Source organism: Lepisma saccharinum, chromosome 28 (assembly GCF_977018435.1).
Source record: "Lepisma saccharinum chromosome 28, izLepSacc3.1, whole genome shotgun sequence".
Classification (NCBI taxonomy): Eukaryota; Metazoa; Arthropoda; class Insecta; order Zygentoma; family Lepismatidae; genus Lepisma; species Lepisma saccharinum.
In genome coordinates this window covers 14,891,236-14,914,210 of record NC_139256.1, presented here as the reverse complement: position 1 = coordinate 14,914,210, position 22,975 = coordinate 14,891,236, and the positions used below count along the sequence as shown (strand labels likewise).

Below are 22,975 nucleotides of genomic sequence, written 5' to 3'. Positions count from 1 at the left end.
ACAGCCGATACGGAGAAAGAGTTGGAGAAGAAGTTTGATCTGTGGACGGGGATAGAGAGAACTGAGGAGCTGCGTGATCTGGTGTCGCGATTGTGAAATTCGTGAAGAAATTGGAAGCGAGAGAGGAGATAGGAAGGTGACTTGAGGTTGAGAACTTTGTAAAGTAAAATCAGAGTGTGCAGCGTTCGTCTTTCTTGCATACGTAGCCACCCCAATTTGAGAAAATAAGGTGATAGGTGGTCCCAATATTTTAAATTAAAAATGTATCGTACGCAGGCATTTTGAACACTCTGCAGACGTCTAGCTGACTCACCTGTTAAGCCGGAATACGCTACGTCACAATAATCTAAATGGCATAAAACTAGGGACTGACATAGTTTGGCCTTGATGGAGGTGGGGAGGAACTTGCCCATGCGTCTTATAGAATACAGAGATGCGAAAGCTTTTCTACACGCCGAACTTGTGTGATGTGACCATGATAAATTTCCGTCTATTGGACATTTCCACTTTGACATGAAAAACGTTTTAAATCCATTCATTTTACAGATAATGACACAAACATGGGATGTGCAAAATATCTCGGCGATATTTGTTTCGGTTCTCGAGAAACACGCCTTCAAACACCGCTGAAATTCACCTCCTACGTCACGGATTTGAAAACGTCCTCTCCACAGACAGGTGGTCATCTGACGTCATCACTTAGAAATGCGTGCAGGCGGGGCTTCTGCTCGTCCCGTCAACTTAGCATGAGCCGCGGAAGCGACAGCATATTCACTTGTTACTGTGTAAAACAAGTATCTTACAACTTCCAGTGCAAAAATTTGTGCTCCATTTCTTGGAGATGAATTATGCCCTAGCAGTATAGTAGTATTTACTATAATTCAGCCACTCGGTAGAGGGTTTTCCCATTAGGGTGACAAAGCAAACCTTGTAACAGTCAATGGCTGAACACGTGAACGCCTTGTTCATTGCGAATACATAGGTTAGTTCTTACTGGCAACAACTTAATGTTATAGGAATGCCTTTTCTGGAATTACAATTATTTTCGTCATAATATTTTCTACACAATTTTTAAGATAATACTTTTAGAACACACTGGTTTACACGCCAATTTCTGCAATATAAGAGGTGATACGGTATAAAAAGGTACGGTGAGTTTTTAAATTTCCTGCAGTAAATGACAGTTTTCTTCAGTTAATATATATATTGCAAATTTTTGTATTTAGCCTACTTTTATGTCGCTTTTCTGGTCCTAAGTTTAACCGCAACGATGAGAACGCATGGTTAATTTATTATGTATCATCTCTAACATCACATTTCTTCCCAATTTTGGTTAATCGCTACAATGAAGTTGAATAACTACAAGCAATATTCGAAGTCGGGGTGCAGGAGTACACCCCCCCCACACACACACACATACACACTACCACCAACTGCACAATCTAAGTATCACCCAACCTGCCTCATTTCGAAAACATTCCTTTTATGAGACGAGACGGAAAATGTCTCGTCTCGTGAGCAACACTAACATTAACAATAGAAGCATCCCCCTAGCTGTCCCCAAAGTCTCGAGCAAACATCCTCCCATGTAACAATTTCCAGTTCAATGAAATGTCACTCACAAGGAAACAATCATGTCCAGGTCGAGAGTCAAACCTGGAACATGCGACTTCCTCAGATAAATCATGAATTTTGTGTATAATAATTACAATGCCAGTTCATTCCTGGTAATTCTGAATCTGCAGTTTGGTTTGCATATATAAGCAGGATAATATTTAGTTTTCGAGGGCTGTACCGTCGAAACGAGGAGTCAAAAAAAAAATAATAAGAAGAAAGGTTTGTTTTGTATTTATAATGAAAAGCCTTTTCATGCGTTGTTAATTCTATATTTTTCTAGACTTGAGACGAGAACGAGAATTGCCCTCCCAAACCGAGACGGATGTTTATAAATTGAGACGAGACTGTCAATGAGACATTTACAAATAAACACGAGACAGACATTTACAACTCTCAACGAGAACGAGACCAAGGCTGCCATGTCTCGTCTCGATAGGATCCTTAGTGGTGAAGTTATGAACCAACCAATTAATGCGTTCGGGGTAACGAGATGAGGCGGCTTTTTTCGCAGTACAAAATTCAAAAGAATTATATCGTACCATTTCAGTATGGGATATTGTTATACACATGGGCGTGTATATATAGTTCACGGGGGGGGGGGGGAGGGATGGATCAACTTTTGGTATGATTAGGGTTGCTTTATTTCGTAAGTAAAAATCCAGGACACTGCTGGCCGGAAGCTTGTTGGGGAGCATGGGGGGAGGGGATGTTGGACCCGACAAAGTTGTGTGTTTGTAGTCACGAAGTCACGCTACTTAGTATTGATACTCTTCTGTTCATCTTGTGTCACTACGTTTTTAAGAACCAAATTTCTTTAATATGATTCGAGGGGGAAAAATAACTGATTTGACAGTCTCAATGCAGTTTCTTATCGCAGAAATTCCGAAACTATCAGCAAATTGCAGATATTGGTCTGCAGTCCCATCTGGTGTGTGGAATTACGAAATTTACTTCCCATCCGTATCCCGTCCTATACGTCTCTAATTTAAGAGAATGAAATAAGTCAAAAGGATTTTTTTATAAACAAGCGGATAGAACAAGGAAACTGGTAATTTTAGTGAACCAAAAAAAGAGGGGGGTTGGACCCGTTGAATCCCCCTTAAATACGCCCATGGTTATACACATTATTTCCTTGTAATAATTATACATAAACTAAGTATAGATATGTACTGTGCAACTAATGTAATCTTCTCAGTGTATTTTCTCTTATCTGCACAAAAATGTTTGATCATAATTTGCGCAACAGAAATGGAACACAAACTGAAACTGCTTTATGGAAAAGAAAGTTAAATAGGCTTTATAAATAAAGTGAAGAATGTGAAAATTCCTATGTTGCACTACATAGGTTACGGTAAATATCGATAAATATAAGTTTAAAAAATATTTTTGAGTGTCTGGTCAGCAACCAATTTTATAAGCAATATTTTTCGCATGGCCTGAGAACACACACGCAACTGAACCCTTCCATTTACCTTGCACGTGAGCAGCACGGATATTTCATAGAAGAATGATCATTACAAAGCATAGCTTTCCTTTCTCCTATCGCTCCTTCTTCCAGTATTTAAATCGGTACAGAATTGTAAAACTGCTGCACGTGTTCGCTCACCGTGGGCTACCCATCCGGAACTGGACGCTCGAAGCAGACGACAAACGAGCTTTCCCTAAGGAGTGACGTAGTAACATGGCGGCGGTGTGTTTTCAGCGCAACGCTAGCCTCGCAACTTTGGAAGTCTCGTTTCTGCCTTAAACTGGACGCAGAGAAACGCGAGAACTTGCAGGGGTCATTTTTCCAGGGTGTAGTTTTTAAAATTGCTGTAAAAAAAATTGAGTGGAAATGTCCATTCCCAGATCTTTAACAGTTTGGTTAAATGGAATGTGAGTCGAATCTACAAGAATGGAAGGCAGAATGTTAAGATCTACATAACGTTTCAGTTTATCGGAAGCAATCAAAATTGCTTGTGTTTTATTAGGGTTAATATACATGCCATTGTCTAGCGACCAGTTAACAATCCTCTCTATATCTTCATTAACCTTGGAAATACCATCGTTTAACATTACTGGGGGTGCAGAATAGTACAACTGGAGGTCATCGGCATACAGGTGATAACGGCAGTGTTTCAAGATATTTGGTAGGTCATTAATGTATAAAGAAAATAATAAAGGGCCGAGTACACTTGCCATCATAAACCACCCTTTGTTTACGTCCAGTTAAGTAGGATTTGACCCAGTCGGTTGCAGAGGTGGTGAAATTAAAAAATGATTTTAGCTTGGAAACGAGAATATCATGGTCGAGTGACTGGAAAGCTTTCGTGTAGTCCAATAAAACTAAAACTGTCGCCTGTCTGCAGTCCATAGCTTGTCTGACGTCGTCGGTTATGTGAGTCATGGCGGTGCTAGTGCTGTGATTAGGTCTAAATCCCGACTGAAACGGAGCCAGAACTTCATTTGTATGTCGGCTGATTTGGTCGTGAGCAATGTATTCTAATGCTTTCGATAGCGCGGGAAGAATACTGATAGGTCGGAAATTGTCAATGGAAGTGGCGGGGTCAGTCTTGGCGAGAGGAAGAACGTGTGCTATTTTCCACTTATCTGGAAAAATACCAGAGCGCAGAGAAAGATTAAAAATGTCAGTGATGTATGGCAATACATGAGGTAAAATCAGCTTTATTAGTCGCAATGGGAGGTTGTCGGCTCCTTCAGAACCAGATTTGATCCGACCGATTGCAGTTGCAACTTGGAACTCATAGACTGGGTTAAAATTGAACTCTATCATTTCTGTTTTGTGGTTTGCTATAGCTCTAATGGTAACATTTTTAGCATCGTTATTCATTGAATTAGAGAGAGAGAAATGTGTATTTAATTCATCAAGGGACGAAACACGAGTAGGATCTACGTTACGTTTCTCTCCTAGCCCTAGATTTCTTAAGTTATTCCACAACATTCGGGGGTTGCCTTGCATATTTAATAATTCGTAAGAGAGCCTTCTCTTTGCGTTGCGCACGGCCTGATTACATCGATTTCTCAACACGCGGTAGTTATTAAAACTGTTTAAAGTATTTGGAGATTTGAGGCGCTTGTCAGATTTAAACCTGCGGTGAGCCGAATCGCGCTCCGCCATAAGTGCGAGAATGCTGTCGGTCATCCAGGGGGAAGCAGGCCGCGTGACGCGTTTTTTCTTGAGTGGAGCATGTTTGTCGAAAAGGTGTAAGATTAGACTATTTAATTCATTAAGCTTATCGTTAATATCAGTGAAGCTGTTTATTGAATTCCATGGGGTTCTTGTAGCATCTTCGTTTAGTGAAGCGGGGTTAATTTTCTTTAAATCGCGGTATTCAATTATGTTTGGCTTGGATTTCGGAACATTGAGCGAGTAAGCAACGTAAATAAGATCGTGGAACGAGAGACCGCAGGCGCTCGTTTGTCCATGTTTGGTGATTCGAGAGCAGTCTCCTGTTAAGATGACATCTAGCCAAGAATGCGATGTAGCCGTGTGGAAGGTAGGATCGAGCTTCAAAATATTTAGATTGTAAGAAGAGATAGCAGCGCGGAATTTATTTACTTCGGGTTTGTCAGTTTCTAAATGAAAGTTCAGATCGCCCAGTAATAATACATGCGAGTACATGGGAATGAGTTTAGCCAGTTCCTCTTCACAATTTACAAAGCACGTTCCAGGTGGGCGGTACGCAACAGCTAGCAGTAGCTTCTGTTTGTTGGTGGTAAGTTCAAGGAAAATATATTCTGTCATTCTTGCGTAGTTACCGTCAGATTTAGCCACAACCACCGCGGTAATATCTTCCCTTATCAGTGCCATCACCCCGCCACCTCGTTTCCCCAACATGTCGTTTCGGAAGACGTTGTAGCCTCGCAAGGAGACCATGCTGGAGGGTGTGAGGGGATTAAGCCACGTCTCCGATACAAGAATGCAGCGGAGATTCAGGGGGGAGAAAATAGCTTTGAAGCTATCGAGGTGCGCTTCGATGCTCTGTGCATTCATGTGTGACACCAACAGTGAGTTCGGACAAGTCTTCAGCTCATTTCCGAGAATTTCGACTGTGCTGATCGCGGGGAGCGGAGTGCCAGGGCAATTAGCAGAGCGACGACCCTCTTCAGAATTTCGTCCACTGTCACCGAGATGCGTTGTTGCCAGATTAGCCATTTTTAGAATTGAGGTTTAACGAACAGAAACAAGATGGGAGAAGAAACATTAGCATACCAAAATTAAATTTAGAATTATTACTTACCCTGTCAAGCAGAATAGCATGGAGGAAAGCATCAGGGAATGACACACACACACTCACATTAAAAAACGATAACATAAACAAGAACCCGGACAAAAAACTCACACTAAACACACATGATTTGAACACATCACACACACACAATTATTCATACACAGCGTATCATAACGACAAAAGTCACATATGCTCTTCATTACACTTCGTACTCAGTTCGCGTTACACCCCATCTCAAGGGAGAACGTCAAGATCCTCGGGGAAAGATATAAGGTAGCGACGACCTCCGTGAGATACGAAAATGCGCCCGTCTTGGCTCCAGGCATTGCGTGTCCCTACGCGATCCTTTGCCACCCGCAAAACCCTCTGTCTGTAGGGAGTTAGCGACTCTGTAATTAATAGGGACGAGTTCTTTAGCATCTTCTTTGATTTCCACACCTCGTTCCTGGAGCGATAGCTTACAAATTTCACTATGATGGGGCGTTTTCCCGATCTCAAAACTTCCGCAGACGATCTTTTCGGAGGGCCAAGCCTGTGGCACCGGTCAACGTGCTCGAGCTTGATGTGCTGCAACTGAAGCTTATTTTGTAAAGTCTGGAGCACGATGCTGTCCACGTCTTCGTTGGTGGTTTCGGGGACCCCATGCAGCAAAATGCAGTTCCTCCTAGAGTACTGCGCTAGGTCATCTATTTCAATGGTGTTCGTGCGTATCTGCTTGTTCATGCTCTCTAGGTCGCGCCGCAGCTCTGTCATGGAGTCGCTCGTCGATCTCTTAAATTGCACAAACTCCTCTCTGAGGTTCAGGAGTGACTTGCGGAGGTCAGCATCTTCTTGCACCGATCCATGGTTGTCTAGCAACTCATCAAGCCGTTGCTGGAATGCTTCCATAGTTTTGCCTATTTCTTCCACTTTGGTCGAAACAACTGATAGTGTAGGCTTGGACATGATAACAACCCCGAAGATCCACACGGTGAAGCTATTGACCTGGCGGAAGATGTGCCAACGTACAGCGGTGGAGAATAGAATGCCAGGCTAGCTGAGGGGTGAAAGCGCGGAGCTCTATTCAAGCACGTCCATCCACTGCATCCACTGCTAAACCTTATGTATAAAGGGAAAGCAAACTGTCCTTGCCCCCCACCCCCCCAACAAATACATTTATTGTGAATCGTTGTCTGTCTGAAGACGACCCTGTTAGAGGGTGGAAACGTTACGTTTTTAGCGAATATCTTTTATACAATAAGTATTGACTTGGTCAGCATTTTAATGCTATATTAATATGGAAAAAAGGCTTAACAGTGTTACCAAGTATTACAACCTATAATAATAGTAATGATACAAAACCCAAAAATTCACAGTCTAGTTTTGATTCTTTTTGAAAAATAATTATTGAAATAGAAATTCTGAATGTTTAAATATAAATGTAAAATGTGATGAAATACTACATATGTACATTTTAATTGCAAGTTATATATAATACATGTTGACCTGAAACAATGCATTAATATTTTCGTAATCGATAATGTACGAATTTAGTTGCGTAAATTATATTTTCCTGCTATGACATTTAGAGAGTTCTCAAGTAGTATTTCATTTCTGTAAAATATTTTGTGAAATCTAAAAATGTCCTCCTTTTTAAAGTTTGTCACCTGGTAACCTTTTATCAACACTATTATCGGGGTAATAAGCCTCGTTTACCCTCTTGCTTGCCCCTCCGTGAAAAAAAAATGTATGCGAACGTTCATGATTAGGTAGGCAACTACGCACGCCAATGTCTCTATTCCTATCAAAGAAACAATTATGAATAATATTACAAGTCCTTGAATTGAATAATTAATTAAAACACTTTTTACGTTACTTATTGTAGTATTTAGGATTGTATATCATTCTTAACTTTATATTAAACGCTTAATTTTAACTTTCTAGAATACTAATAGAAGTTACGTTGGAAATATGCACAAATACAAGAAAATCACTAATCTTGTGGAAATGACTATGACTGACTGACTATACTTACCCATGCATCGATCACGACCCAAACCTTGACCCTAAGTAGCGAAAGCGTCACACAACAGCTCAGCACAAAGTCCTCTCAAGTACTTACTGCTTACAAACTTGGAAGGAAGAATGAAATATCTTTGTTGACGAACGTGAAAATATAACTTACATATTGTGGAGCTTTTTATTGCAATCGGACATTTAGGAAGCTACGGAAACTGCAAAGACAATATTTTGAATAATAAAAAAATCCATATTAAATACTAATTGATTATAATACATATTTTCATTACAGATTGTTTAAATAAAATTATTATAACCAGTAACCCTGGGATATGCTAATGTTCTGTTTATTATCCCAATTAGAGAGAAAACACAGCTAGAACTTGCTTTATATAACAGCCTATTGTAGGACTGCTTCTGTAGGAGAATTTAAAGTATTACATCATACTATGGTATTATTTTGAAATACTTGACTTTATAGAGGAATGGAATTTTGTTCTTTATTTTTACAGGACGTTCGTGCACTTTACACAATTAAGCCTAAAAAATTCCTGAGTCATACACCACCCAAGGCCGTTGCTTTCATTGGAGGAAATTCACTTTCCGGTGAAATATAATGCACTTTCCGTAGCAGCTTTTCTTGTTTGAGCTCCAGTCACGTGTCATAAAAACGCACAATTTTTTGTGGGTACCAATGGAATGACTGCCTGGAACAAATCTCAGATACTCAGACTTGAGATGGGATTAGAAGGCAGCAGCGGTCTATGGATAGTTGAAGGTCGCAATCCTAGAACAGGCTTCCCAGAATAGTTGAGTTTATACTGGCGTGTTTGACAGTGGAGATAGAGACTGGAGTTCAAAGGTAAGTTCGTTAATTTTCACTCTTTTAACATGTTTAAGTTTTCCGAATGTATGTTCAGATTGTCGAATCCGAAATACTTACACAAAATTGTGTTTCAGATTTAGAAATTATCACAACACGCTGGGAGGGGATCCCCTTTTGAGATATATTGCACAGTGGTTGGGATACAAATTTCAACTGTAGGTGCAATTCCGACCGATCAGCTTATCATGAACATTAAATCAAACCTTCAAAAACAATATTCTCGAGCATGTTAAATATGGCGATATAAGACATGGCGGGTTCGAATCCCAGCCTGGGCATGAATGTTTGTAAGTGTCCATTCATCAATTTCATCATATCATCACTCATCCCCATCTTCTCAAATTATCCAAAAGTGGCACAAAAAGCGATGTAAAATAAAGAAAATCAATCAATCAATAAAAACCTTTTTTGAGGGCATCTGTCCCTTCCTCAGGAAGCTTATGTTAGTGAGGTTTTCTGTGCTGTGCGTCCAGAGTATCTTATAATATTCTGTTTTTGGAGATTCTAAACATTAACACAATTTAAGTTCAGGAAAACATACAATTTCAAGAATCATCTGCAATTTACTTTGAAGTATTTTAATTCGCTTCCTGTACAAATGAATGCGGTTGAATTTAACAAAATTGTAAGCTTAATTTAAATTTTTCAACTTCCTTTCAGAAACCTGCTTGGCATAGATGGCGGTGAATGTGGAGAATGCCAATAAACACATTTGCCTAAGATCCAGCCGACTTTGAGCATTCTGACAGTTTCTGAAGGATCCTGATTGAGGGTTTATGGAGAAAAATTGGGTAAGTAGAGTACCGCAAATCTAATTGAGTTAATTGTTTTATTATTATTTATCGTCGTCTTTCTGCAACTTTTGGCCAATCGCGAGTGTTAGGACGAGTGATGATGACACTGATGAAGGGACACTCACAAAGAGCAACCTTGACCAGGCCGATATTCGAACCCGGGACCCCTCACGTTGTGTTCATTTTATCTATGGAATTTATAAAGTTTTAAGCTGTATGAACTAGGGCGGTATTGGTAAGTATCGGTTGAATTTTCTTCGTCGATGCCATCAGATACCAATGATCTTGAGCTGCCAAGAGAAACAACTCATTTGTCAATTTTTTACTTTTCAAGCTTCGTTAACCCTTCCTTGTGACTTGGGGTTCCAGCACAGAAAGTTTCATGTGGATTTCCGAGAAATGTTGTACCCTTCTGAAAGCAGATCAAAGGCAGGACTAAAGTGCTCCATCCAAGGCATTGCAGGCAGGTAACTGTTTGGTGGTCATCACTATGTGAAGACAATTGTTGCCAATTCTTGCTCGCAAACTCGTGGGGTAAAAATGTGGACGTTTTGAAAACCAGCATTATTATCATGTTAGGCTGATTCCGGAGTTCTTGGGAAAGGGATGAATGTCAGTGGGGAGGGAGGGTTGTGGATTCCTACCCTACTGAGTAAATGTTTGTATGTGTGTGCTTGTCTATACTGACACTGCAGCGACTTGTTTTTATTTCAAATGACAGAGAATATTGGGCAGCAAGGCATAGAGAGAGCTTTATCTGTTTTTGTTTATATTTTCAAGTTATTTTCCTCCCTCTCCAGGTTAACCAAAACAATAAGAATGTTGTTTACATCATTGAAGCAGGAACACATAATAATCCACCGATTTTCGGGGTAACTGCAACACTTATTTTCATGTAGCATTACAGCACTTTAAGGTGTCTTGAGACATTTTATGTGGACATCTATATAGACCCAGAGGATGCAAAAATAAGAAGTTTTTGAAATGTTGCAAGCCTTTTTGAAGTGTTTAAGTGAAGATGAATGATGATATAACGAAACTGATGAATGGACACTCACAAACATTCATGCCGAAGCCGGGATTCAATCCCGGGAAATATCACATAGAGACAGAAATAAGTGTATGAAAAACATATTATCTGCCTGTTTTGTTAGGCAGAAGTAAACCAATAATGATTCAGAAATAGTAAGTGCTAAGAGATTTTCGGTCAAAGATAGTACATGTTATCTTTGAAGATGTGAAGTATAATGGTTAACACGACGCGAAGCGTGATCTAACTTAAAAGATGCATGCAACACCTAATATAATCGTATACTGTATTCATCGGAACATATTTACAAAAGTTACAGTAAAATATTTATTACAAATATAGTAGTATTCTCGGTACATTTTTATCGCCGTAGAGATGGTATTTTATTGGCATTCATTCTTAGGACTTTGAAAAAGTAAAGTGCTCCCCTGTGCTTTGCACCACACTATGAAGGCGTATAGTGGGTGTGGAGTTAGGGCCCCGCACTTTCTTGATCACGGCCGAGGGTGGGTGTGATATGATCAGCAACACGCCCCTGGCCACCTTTAACCCCCCCAGAGTTTCCTCCAGGTTCCCACTTTATACGTCGCTGGAGCCGCTTGAACAGGTGGAAAATATCCCGGTTCTCCCGGATCGAACCCAGGTCTCTTGCATGTAGTCAGACGCCATAACGACTGAGCTACCGTGTCTAACGGCTTTGAAATAGTCTAAAACACACTTTCTATTTCTTTCGTTTCAGATCAACAGTTTCTTTACATATATAATCTCAGGATTTATACCACGTGTTCAAGGAGACGTAATTTGAAGAGAATAGTGGAAGCAAACGTTAGAGAAACCATCTCTCCAGTCAGCAGTCATACTGTGAAGATCGTCTTTTTGAGAAGAGCTATTACCTTCAAATAAGTTTTTGTGTCGGGTTTTAAATGTAGCTAAGGAGAATGCCAACAGCAGCTTATAAGACCTGTTCCTTTTGCACGAAAGGGGTGGAGGAGAAAGAATTAGAAAATCATCAGTTAATCTGCAGAGCTGAAGAAGTTGTATGTGGAAATGAATGTGGGCTTAAACTTCCTCGTCAAATGATGAGCGAACACTTGAAAGACAGCTGCAGAAAACGAAAAGTCGTGTGTGATCTGTGTAAAGAGACAATTTCACAAGAAGACCTAGAGGATCACAAGGTTCAGTGTTCACAGCAGGTTGTGGAATGCGAAGTGGAGTGTGGTGATCAAATTGATCACACTAGTTTATCCGAACAGTTAGACGAGGCCGGTTCCAAATCAACAACAACCTATGACAAACAATACGGGAAGAAATCTGAAATGTGCGTCTGCGAGAAATGTTTGAAGGAAGTGAAATCAGAGGATATGTGTTTTCATCTGAAAGAGAAGTGCGTGATGCGTGAGGTACAGTGCGTGTTCTGCGACTCGTTCGTACAGGAGTACTCGTTGGCCAAACATTACGACATCTGCGAATCAGCAATTGTACGCTGTGGCAATAAATGTGGAGTTAAAATATCGAGGAAAGATCTTAGTGAACACTATCGAAACGAGTGCCCGAAAACACTGTTAGCGTGTGAGCATTGTGAGGAGAAATTCGAGAGACAGTTGTTGGAGGATCATCACGCAAAATGTGTGAAGTTCCCGATTCCTTGTCCTGAGAGTTGTGATGTTGTAGTTGCAAGAGAAGACGTGGAACGACATTTGGATGAAAAATGCCAGAAACGATTTGCTGCGTGTGCTTACAAGGGAATGCACTGCTACTATGAAGGTTTTCCTGCAGGGATGACGCAACATGTGAAGAAAGAGATGGGGCACCACATGAATCTAATAAAGGGATTTGTTGAAAATCTCAAAATGCAATTAGAGAGCGAGAGGAAAAGAAACGGAGAACTGCAGATGGAGATAAAGGAACTAAGAAAGGTCACTTTCTTGTGGAAAGTGGAACACATAGCTGAGAAGATAGAGAAAGCTAAGAACGATAACGATTATAATATTTATAGTCCTACATTTTACAGCAGTAAGCACGGCTACAAATTAAGATTGCTGTTATACCCTGATGATGATGATTGTGAGCAGAAAGGCCATTCAGGAGTTTACGTTCAAGTGATGCCAGGAGAGTATGATTCCATTTTGAAGTGGCCCTTCACAAAGATTGTAAAGTTTAGATTAGTTGACCAAGCAACGGATGGCGAGGATATTGTTAGAAGATTTCGCGGATTTGACAGTGAGTCCTTTATTAAACCCAAGGACGGTAAATGCAATGCCGGACGCGGGTATCCTTCTTTTGTTTCTCACGAAGTACTCAATAGCAGAAGTTACGTAGTAGACAATGCAATATTTCTGGAAGTATCTGTGGAAGAATGATAGTAATGCTGAAAGATATGAAGTAATAAGCAGCACGATACTGTGATTTGTGATATTCGATATAGTTCTTTGTGAAGGGAAATATTCTTTGTCATATAATTCATTGTTTAAAGAAAATTCATGCGCAATAACACACAATAAAACTGAGAAATAAATTCAGATCTTAAGAATATTTGGTAAATACTGAACTACCTGAAGAGCAACAAATTTAATACATGTAATTCAAAACTGAGAACAATGTTTCATTAATGTATTTTTTATTTCGTATACAAGTACTGAATAGTGTTCGTAAATATAAGCAGTGCAAATTTGTTACTAATCTCTTAGGCTCACCTTGCAATCTACATAAGTCTTATGGGTAACGAAGAAAGCGGACGCAAGATTAATTTTCGGAGGACGCTGTAATTTTAAAGTTTGGTTTTACATCGTTGCGTTCAAGGAGATACGTAAAAATATTTTTCGTAATTACCATCTTTAATCTTCGTTTTTGAAAGTTGTTTAATGAGAAAAATGGTAACAGGCGGTCACATTAAGGAGAACTTGCATCTACAACTCAGGTTTTCCCAAGTTCTTCACTGCTTTCATTTCAACATTTAATTTTTATTTTTATCAAAATCTCGGGACGGCCTTTAGCTCCTTCAGCTACAGGCTGGCCATGGTAACTGCAGTCGCTTCCCCTCCCCTCCACGCAATCCAATTCCCTGTCATATAATAACGGTATAATAACGAAGTTAATTAATTCATGCCCTACCCCGTAGCAGAAGCGTAACAATAAAGAGAATTTAAGCAGACCCACATCCAGAAACTCTTTGATAGGAGGGGAAGAAGATTCGGAAATGTGGACAAAAGAAATTATCCGAAATACTATTATATATTAGATATTACTACCAAAGCTATCTGAAATATATGTGTGTTTGCTTTTCCATTCACTTATCAACCTTTAAAACTCCATATTGTTTATGTTTGGCTGGTAATAATAACATTACTCATTAACTATATAAAAGGTGTGTATTGCGATATTGGCAGAGTAAAGCATGAGAGCTTTTCTGCAATCAATAATTAACTATATAATAAAAAATGTGTATTGCGGAATTGGCGGAGTAAAGAATGAGAGCTTTTGTGGACAGCGCTGGATATGCAAAGGCAAGTACATTTATTTTTATTCTATTACTAACAGTGATTTTATATTTTTTTGTCACTATAAAAAAAAACACTCATAGAAACTAATTCCATTTGCTTTTACCACATCTGCCAACATCTTGCTTGTTTTTCTCGTTTAATTAATAATAGAATAATAATAATTTAATTTAATTATGCATTGAGGCTAATCGAGACATAACTTTTAGAATGTTACATGGAATTGAAACATTGTGGTAAAGTTTTTGCATTGTAATCAAACTGTTCCAGGTTCGACATCCGATGAAAGAACAACTCAAACTTTATGCATTACAGTTAATCGGGACTATGTTTCAAAAAGCCAAAAAAAAGCCCCCAGCGAGGGAATCTAACCCTCAACCCCTTGGTTACAAAACTTCGAAGGTTTTTGCACAAAAGCTAATCGGGACTTTTAAACAAATATAATTGAATATCCAATTTTGTCAATATTGGGAAATCAAACCCGGAAACATTTGGTTAAAACATCAGCTTTAATCTTTCCATATTTAAACATCAGCTTTAATCATTTCATATTTAAACTATTATTCTATATCGCGGAATAAAATACAACATCCGCGCCGCTCCGCGCACAAAAAGCGGTATCCATATTGTTTTGATTCAAAAACTATTTATGCATATATGGGCTAATCGGGGACCTATGATGGCGGACAAAAACAATTGACTCCATTTGACTACATACTGAATCGAACCCGGGACCTCTTCATTACAATTGGGGGCCTCCCCGATGGCGCAGTGGTAGCGTCATTGCCTTGTAATCAAGGGGTCCCGGGTTCGATACCCGGTGGAGGCACAAGTGGTTCGGATCCCACTTTAAACTGTAGGTCCAGTCCCGATTAGCCATACTGTGCATAAAGTGGACTTAAAACACCAATTCAAACAATTCAAACAATTCTTCATTACAATTAACCACTCGTTTTAACCACCACCTTCCCCCTTGTGTTTAGCTCACACAGGCTAATCGCAACAGAAATCGAACACTCGACACCCTTCACAAATTCCCTCCCCGATGACGCAGTGGTAGCGTCGTTGACTTGTATTCAATAGGTCCCGGGTTCGATTCCCGGTGGAGGCACATAGTGCTTCCAATCCCCCTTTAAACTATAGGTCAAGTCCCCGATTAGCCTTAATGTGCATAAAGTGGACTTAAAAACACCAACTCAATCAATCAATCGACACCCTTCATCACAAAGCAATAACCTTAAGAGGGCGGTGGAGTTTGGCGAAGGTCTCCGTGGAAAGCGCTTAAATTTAACATGGGATTTTTGCATTTTGTTGAATATAACGTTTTAGGACAAAAATTTGCCGGAAAACACGAAGTAGATGTGAACTTACTTTATGAAACTTTGAGTACTTGACACATTTATGCAATTTCAGTGCGATAAATGAGCACAAATTGCATTATTTTTTTTTTTCAATTTCCCATAAGGAAATACGTAAATAAGCACAGAATGGTTATACGATTTGTGGGTAGCACCAACGAAAATGGCCATTATGATGCATACTAACGCAATGCTCAATCCTTTTATGACTAAACTAGGGAGGGATTTTCTTTCAAAAGTCATTTGCACAGCCCAAAATGATTGTTTAAAAATGTCATGTTTTATCGACGGCGAAAGATACGGCCGCTTCAGCCGAATTTCATCCATCATAGTTCGCCACTTGGCCACTGGATGTCTCTGTTCGAAAATTGCCTCAGGCTGACGGGGAGGGCTAGTTCGCGCGGGTGTTTGAATCCTCTGCACAGCTGGGTTCCGTCCCCTCGTCAGAAGGTCCCGTAGCTGAGACAGCTTGAATTATTGCCTCTTTCCCAGGCAAGAAACCAAGAAAGCAGGAAGACCATGAGTTTGTGTATGTTTGAGTGTAGAGAAGCAGAACATAATATTTACCGTGAATTGGAACCAGTGACACAGTAACTTTATCTCGACCCCTACCGCGAAGGACGTATTTACGGGGGTCCAGGAGTCCCAACCTCCCCCCGAAAGCCTTACCAAGTACAAAAATTAAATAATGAAAATAATGAGATCATAAAATAACTTCAATTAAGTAATGAAAATAAGGTTGTTGTTTAATCGCAAATTGTTTATTTCCGCAAAAATATTGGAAAGCAATACGGCTTTGAATGACAGTACCAAAGAAGATTTATGCAAGAATTATTACTACTTATAATAACATGCAAAATATTACCAGGAATTTTACTTTCGTCAACTGGAGCTAACATCATTTTTTCATACTCAATAAATATAATATTCTTTATCTATTTGACATTAATTTCCTTGCCAGGGCAGTTTCTATTTTTTTTTTTTACAAATTTTGCCGACCTTAACTACACGTATTTTCGCTATTAGTCAAAAGTGGCAGAAAGGCGAAGTAAAGGAAAGCAAATTAATCAAACGTTCAAAATTGTAAAAATGTAGTTAGTGTTCCTTGCAGTCCTTGGTTTAAATCACTCTCATGACAATCAACACGTACGAAGGGCGTATATTAAGTTTTTGCCCTGACCCACTTTCAGTTGTGTCTGATTAACCAAATTCTGTAGTAGCCTATTACTCATGTGTCCTTTCGTTGTATGTGTTGCTAGTTTTAAGCATATATCTAATAAACTTTAGGTGTTAGAAGTGTAAACATAACAGAAGGTTATATTGGACAATAGAGCCTTCAACGTTGCGAGATGTGATCAAGCATCTACGGTTCTTCACCTCAATAAATCCACAATGCAGACATTGGGGGATAAAGCACCTTCATATTCCCAGTAAAGAAGTGGCCTAGAAAATTTATTCATGTGAAGATGAACGTACCGGAAGAGCATCAACAGCCATTGTCCAGGAAACTATCGATCGTGTGCAAAAACTGATCATCACTCATAGGAGATTCAGCACTAGAACATTTGCTGACAATCAAACGGTAGCATTCATACCATGTTAACTGATCACTTGGGATTAAAAAAAGGAAGTTGTCGTTGGGTACTTCGAATGTTGACAGATGCTAAAAAAAACACATGTGTAACCAATCCTGTGGATTCAAGAGCTTGCGACATCCACCTTATTTCCGACATCTGCCCCGATGTGCTACTACCTGTTTCCTAAAGCAAAGGAAGAGCTAAATGGTAAGAAATTTCACAATGATTCCGATGTTATTAACGCTATGGAGGGGTGGTTACAGGAGCATTACAGACCATTTTATTCTACTGGAATTGTGGCGTTAGAGAAACGATGGGGGAAGTGTCTGGCACTCAGAGTGAACTATGTCGAAAAGTGATGGAATAAATTTGCCAATACCATTACCGAAGTGGGTCAGGGTACGAACTTATTGTACGTCCCTCGTATATGTTCGTGGACAACAGAATTGATACGTTTAACACACACTATTGAACTATGAGGAGCAACCATATTGCCACTGCAATGTTCGTATTAATCACAGGTTGTGCCTCGACAGCCATTCAAGACGAGAGTCTCTTGTTCGCAAAAGAGAAAACTGGTTGATAGCCAACTCCATGCAGAACAATGTTGGCTCTTGCAAACAACGGGACAAAGGCTAGGTTTTGATCGTACGTCGAGCATACAAACGGGAGATGCAATTCGGTGTAGGTCTCTATCAGTATTCCAATGGTGTGTTTCTGTTCATTGAAATGCATGGATTCCCCATCACTCAATCTGAGATGAAGCATGATATTTTCGACATACAATTGCATTGAATAGATACGCTACAATGGAAAGTTACAAAGCTAAAACATCTTCAACGGAAAAATGACAATTGAGACTTCAATGAAGATGAAACGGAATAAAACACTTTAGGTTTGTCATGGTTTGATTTGATTTTTGTTATTTTAGCCTCGCTTTTCTGCCTCTTTTGGCCAATCGCGACGATGATTTAAGTACTGGGCGCCTGGCGTCGACGCGAATTGTGCTATCCACTTCGGAAATAAGGTCGGCTATTTTTCAATAGTGAAGGGACCATTAAGTGTTTACATGGCGATGGAAACGTAAATTGCAAACGCCATTACATTTCATTATTAGAGAATAACGAAGAATTGATACATGTGGGTAGGGAAAGAGGAACAAGAGAGTGGAAAATAAAGAGGAGAGAGGAAAATGGAAGAATGTAAAACCGGAAGAAAAAATGGGAGTAAGAGAGAAACAGAGGAAGGAAAATAAAATGGAGAATCAATGAGAAAGAAAAAAAGAAAATGGAAGAAGGAGAAAAAAGGAGGCGGAAAGAGAAAGATAGATGGGGAGAGAGAACAGGATGACAAAGAGTAAGTAAGAATAATGAAGAGAGAGAGACAGAGAGAAAGGGAAAAAGAATGGTTGACAGAGATAAATGATTAGAAAAAGAGATAGACTAATAGAACAAAAAGATAAAAGGGATGGGAGAAACAGCGGAACAAAGAGAAAAACGGGAAGATGGAGAGAGGGATTAAAGAGAAAGAAGAAAGAGAGAGAGACAAACAGAGGAAGCAAGATAGAGATAGAGGAAAACCGGGTATGAGTGGTGATACTGTATTTTATCTTAATAGAATTTTGGAGCCACTTTCGTCGCTTTTAATTTATTTTATTTTTATTTTTGTTTTCAAGAGATGAATGAGACAATGTATGCGAATTCATCGAGAAAAGCTGTTTGAACCATTCCTAGCTAACTCTATCAACGTAACCCACAGCTCAGGACAGTTGCAGGGCAATCAATCTCTTCTCCCACGATACCCGTTTCAATTGGCAACCTAAGGCCCGCTTTAGACGAAAGCATTTCCTTTAGCATTTTCCTCAACATTTATGCCATGATCAAAATGTTACTGTGTAAAGTGAAAAATCTTATGGAATTTTAAATGTCATGGAATGTCTGGCATTTCTCAAGGAGAGAATCAGTCCGTAGCATAAAGCCAGGGTGCGAAATCATTTCAGGCTGGTGGGGGGAGAAATATCTTAGTCTACAAATCCCCTACCCACAATCATACACATAAATTATACAATATACATATTTATAATGTTATTAAAAGTAAAAATAAATTACTAAATTAAATTACTAAATAAAAATATATTATTATTATTATTATTAATTAACCAATCTTATATAAAAATGGATGTATGTGTGTATGTATGTTTGTTCCGGCATAACTATCGAACGCCTGGAGCGATTTAAACCAAACTTGGAACACGTATCACTTGCAATCTCGAAAGAAATACTGGGAGGGGGGAGGTAAGACACCCCTGGCACCGCTAGGGGTGGTGGTGGGAGAGGGTGACATGTAAAAATAATCGAAAACGACCAATATTAGTGTGGAATCCATAGCCTTCGGGGTCTCTAAGATGAATAGTGACGCTCCTAATGCCGTTGCACTTCAAGTTCATCACCTATCGGGATGGGGGGTGAGAGGGGGTGAAAATTAAAATGTCAAAAATGACCAAGATTAGCGTCGAATCAATAGTTTTTGGAGACACTAAGGTAATTGGTGACATTCACGATGACCAAACTTGGTACACATATGACTTACAATCTGTAATGAAATACTGTTGGAGTAAGAAACCCCTAACACCTCTAGGGGTGGGGGTTGGAAGGGGTGACATGTAAAAATAATCGACAACGACCGATATTAGTATGGAATCCATAGTTTTTGGAGTAGCTAAGATGAATAGTGACTCTCCCAATGCCGTTCATCTCCAATAGAGCCCTGGAAACCGTGGGGGTGGGAAGGGGGTGACATGTAAAAATAATCCGAAACAACCAATATTAGTGTAGAGACCATAGTTTTCGGGGTCGATAAGATAAATTGGGACACTCCTAATGCCGTTCAACTGCAAGACACCCCTGGCACCCCTAGGGGTGGGGGTGGGAAGGGGGTGACATGTAAAACGACCGATATTAGGGTGGAATCAATAGTTTTCGGGATCGCTAAGATGAATAGTGACACTCTCAATGCCGTTCAACTCCAAAACACCCCTGGCACCATTAGGGGTGGGGTTGGGAAGGGAGTGACATTTAAAACGACCGACATTAGTGTGGAATCCATTGTTTTCGGGGCCGCTATGATGAATAATTACACTCCCAATGCTCTTGGAGGTGGAACAAAAAATGTTTTGTACATAAATTGTAGTTACATTTATATTATAGTGAATTTGTAAAAGATATTACTTTATAATTTGTATACTGTACTTATGCTTTTAAATAACTGTAAATAAAATTAGTTACATTTTACGCTATAGTTAGAATTCAACGCCGGGTAATCAGTTAGTAATAAATAAATTTGTTACTTTTAAATATATCAGATATTATAAGGTAGCAAACTACGTCGTTTAGTAACTGGTTAAAGATGTTAATAAATTATGAAATAGTTGAAGTGGTTTTATTATGTGTAAGTTTTTATCAAGTTCTTGCTTTATGTTAATATAAATCAATTAGATTTCATAGTTACCGTTGTATTCTTGTTTTAATTTTACTGTGCATAATGATGTAGATTCGATCCCGGGTTCAATGTCCGGGAATTTTCGACCTGTGTATAGGGCCGGTGGCAACCCACCATCGTGAGGAAATTGGGGAGCTTCGAATGAGTAAGCGTAATCCGGTCGCGTAGACCTACTGCAACGGCTGGGGATACGTCGTTCTGACCCCCCGACTATTCCAATACTGATTGCAGATCTCCATGCTTAGAGGTGACGATGGAAAGCGTGGGAGGGAGACCGGCAGTCGGTAGGTACGCCAAGAATTATTATTATTGATGTAGATTTGTTAATGATCTCTTGAGAGAGAAACAGCATTGAACACTCACAACTACACTAATTTGTGTATGTAATAATAACCCATAGCTCTACAGCCCGATGAGGGCCTTGGCTTACCTACCGACTGCTGGTCTCCCTCCCACACTGTTCCTCCGTCACCTGTTATAGCGTGGAGATCTTAGACCAGTATTGGAGTGTCGGGGGATCAGCCCGACGAGCCCCCAGCCGTTGCAGGTCTTCTCGATCGGGTTACGCTCACTCACTCACTCACTCGGAGCTTCCCAATTTCCTCACGATGGTTGGTTGCCACCGGCCCTATACATAGGCCGAATAAATTCCGACCAGAGCCGGATTCGAACCTACGCCGTCCCGCAGCGAACGATCTCAAGACGAGTGAACGCCTTAACCCGCTCGACTACGGAGGAGGACAATTTGTGTATGTATTCGACATTATTCTTAGTACAGTATATTTGAAATTAAAAGTAATTGTTTATCTTTTGTTGTTTTAACAAGAACTCTTCCCCCGAAAATTATTGAGGCCAAGATTATTGGTGGGAGGAAAATCCCACCGATCTTCCCCCATGATTTCGGACCCTGACTGTTACTTTGTAAAAGTAACTTTCGATTACTCTTGTGGACCAAGAAAGTAATTTATTCCTTTTTTGCTCTATGTTCTCTATTTTTTACTTATACATATACATTACTGTACTCTTCGCAACTTCTTATTTGTCCGACCTGAAAAAAATTCAGTCCTGTATTCGTAAATGTGGCAACATGGCACTTCAGAGAAAACATGTAGTAGCCAACTTTGCAACAGTTCTTCTTTTTTAAAAGAAACGTAGTGATTTTTAAAAAATCTCTCGCATGCCAAACCCTAAACCAGTAATACAATACAGAATTAAACAAAAATCGCAAGTAGAAATACGAATACTGGAAAAAAATAAAATAGGATTCTTCGTCCTAAAATTAAAAATGAGAAAATGTGTATGCAGTTTGAAACACTAAAAAGGTTCTCTCTCTCTCCTGGAGAGAATTGTCGTCACCTTTGAATGCAAGGATGCAAATTTCTAAAGATTTTAGGCGAAATTTCCGTAAATATACCTTGCACAGTACCGGACGATTTTGCGGTGAAAAGTGGTTTGGATCTTCGGCGCATATTTGTTTTCACTGAGATCAGTGTGTTTTACAAAGCTGGATGTCAGTAATCTCGTAGAGTAGTTGGTTAAAAGGCTACACTGTTACACTTTTTCGTCAAGAGCGAAACATCGTAGGTTCAAATCCCACCTTCTCTTGTTACTTTTTCCTTGTTATTTACCCAGTACGAAGTGTCCTAATAATGTAATATAAGATTATAATACTCTCGGTCTGTCTTTCTGCCAGGCAGAAAGGGCTTTCAGATAAGTTGAGACGCAAATATGATGGCCCTTACCATATTGTAAATGTTAGAGGAAAAAATGTTTACGATGTAGAAAGAGTAAAAGGCAAGAAAACATTGCGGGTAAACATATCTCGTTTAAAACGGTACTGGACACGCCCAGCACAGCAACCAGAGTAGAGAAAGTTCGTTTTATGCACCACAGTTAATCGGGACGCCGATTATAAGTAATATTATGTTAGGATGATCTAGTGGATATTTTAGTATGAAAAAATTGATTTAAATACTGAAGAACAATCGCGACTCAAATCAAGTGTTTTGATTACCAGGCAGGTATCATGCAAGTGATAGTCAAAGTTTGTTATTTTATACTGGCAATCAATCAATGTGCAATTGTAGTTCTAGCTCGTAGACGAAATGTATAGGTTTCCTAATACTATATGTAGATGTATTCTTTTTTCTTCTTCTTTTTTTACACTTGTTGGATTATCGCAACGCATACGATTGGCAGGAGGAAAAGACGAAACTTAAGTCCGGACAAACAAGAACATCAAATAGCTGCAGTCGTCTTCCTTTCCTTTTCCGTAGTGCGTAATCAGCAATAATATCTTTTCTCCCCCCCTCGTTTCATCAAACTGCGAGCGATTCGCGGTCACGCTGTTATCTCGTTTCCGGTAAACAATCCTCACCGTAGCGACTTTCTGTGCTGAAACGAGCTGCATAAAATTTGCTTCTTTTTATATAACGCACATCAAGTAGCATAATAAAATAACTATGAGCAGTCGTATTTCTGCCACTAC

The 22,975-nt window shown here is 39.5% G+C and overlaps 1 protein-coding gene across 1 annotated transcript in view; it reads left to right on the top strand.

Moving 5' to 3' along the window:
• Window positions 1-12,917, top strand: part of LOC145980618 (TNF receptor-associated factor 4-like) — a 101,650-nt gene extending 88,733 nt beyond the window's left edge. The window contains exons 3-5 of the mRNA XM_083113654.1: window positions 8,360-8,709; window positions 9,394-9,524; window positions 11,297-12,917. Of these exons, the coding sequence (XP_082969780.1) occupies window positions 11,496-12,917 (1,422 nt within the window). The 5' untranslated portion in view covers window positions 8,360-8,709; window positions 9,394-9,524; window positions 11,297-11,495. The remainder of the gene's footprint in view (window positions 1-8,359; window positions 8,710-9,393; window positions 9,525-11,296) is intronic.
• The last annotated feature ends 10,058 nt before the right edge of the window (window positions 12,918-22,975 follow it).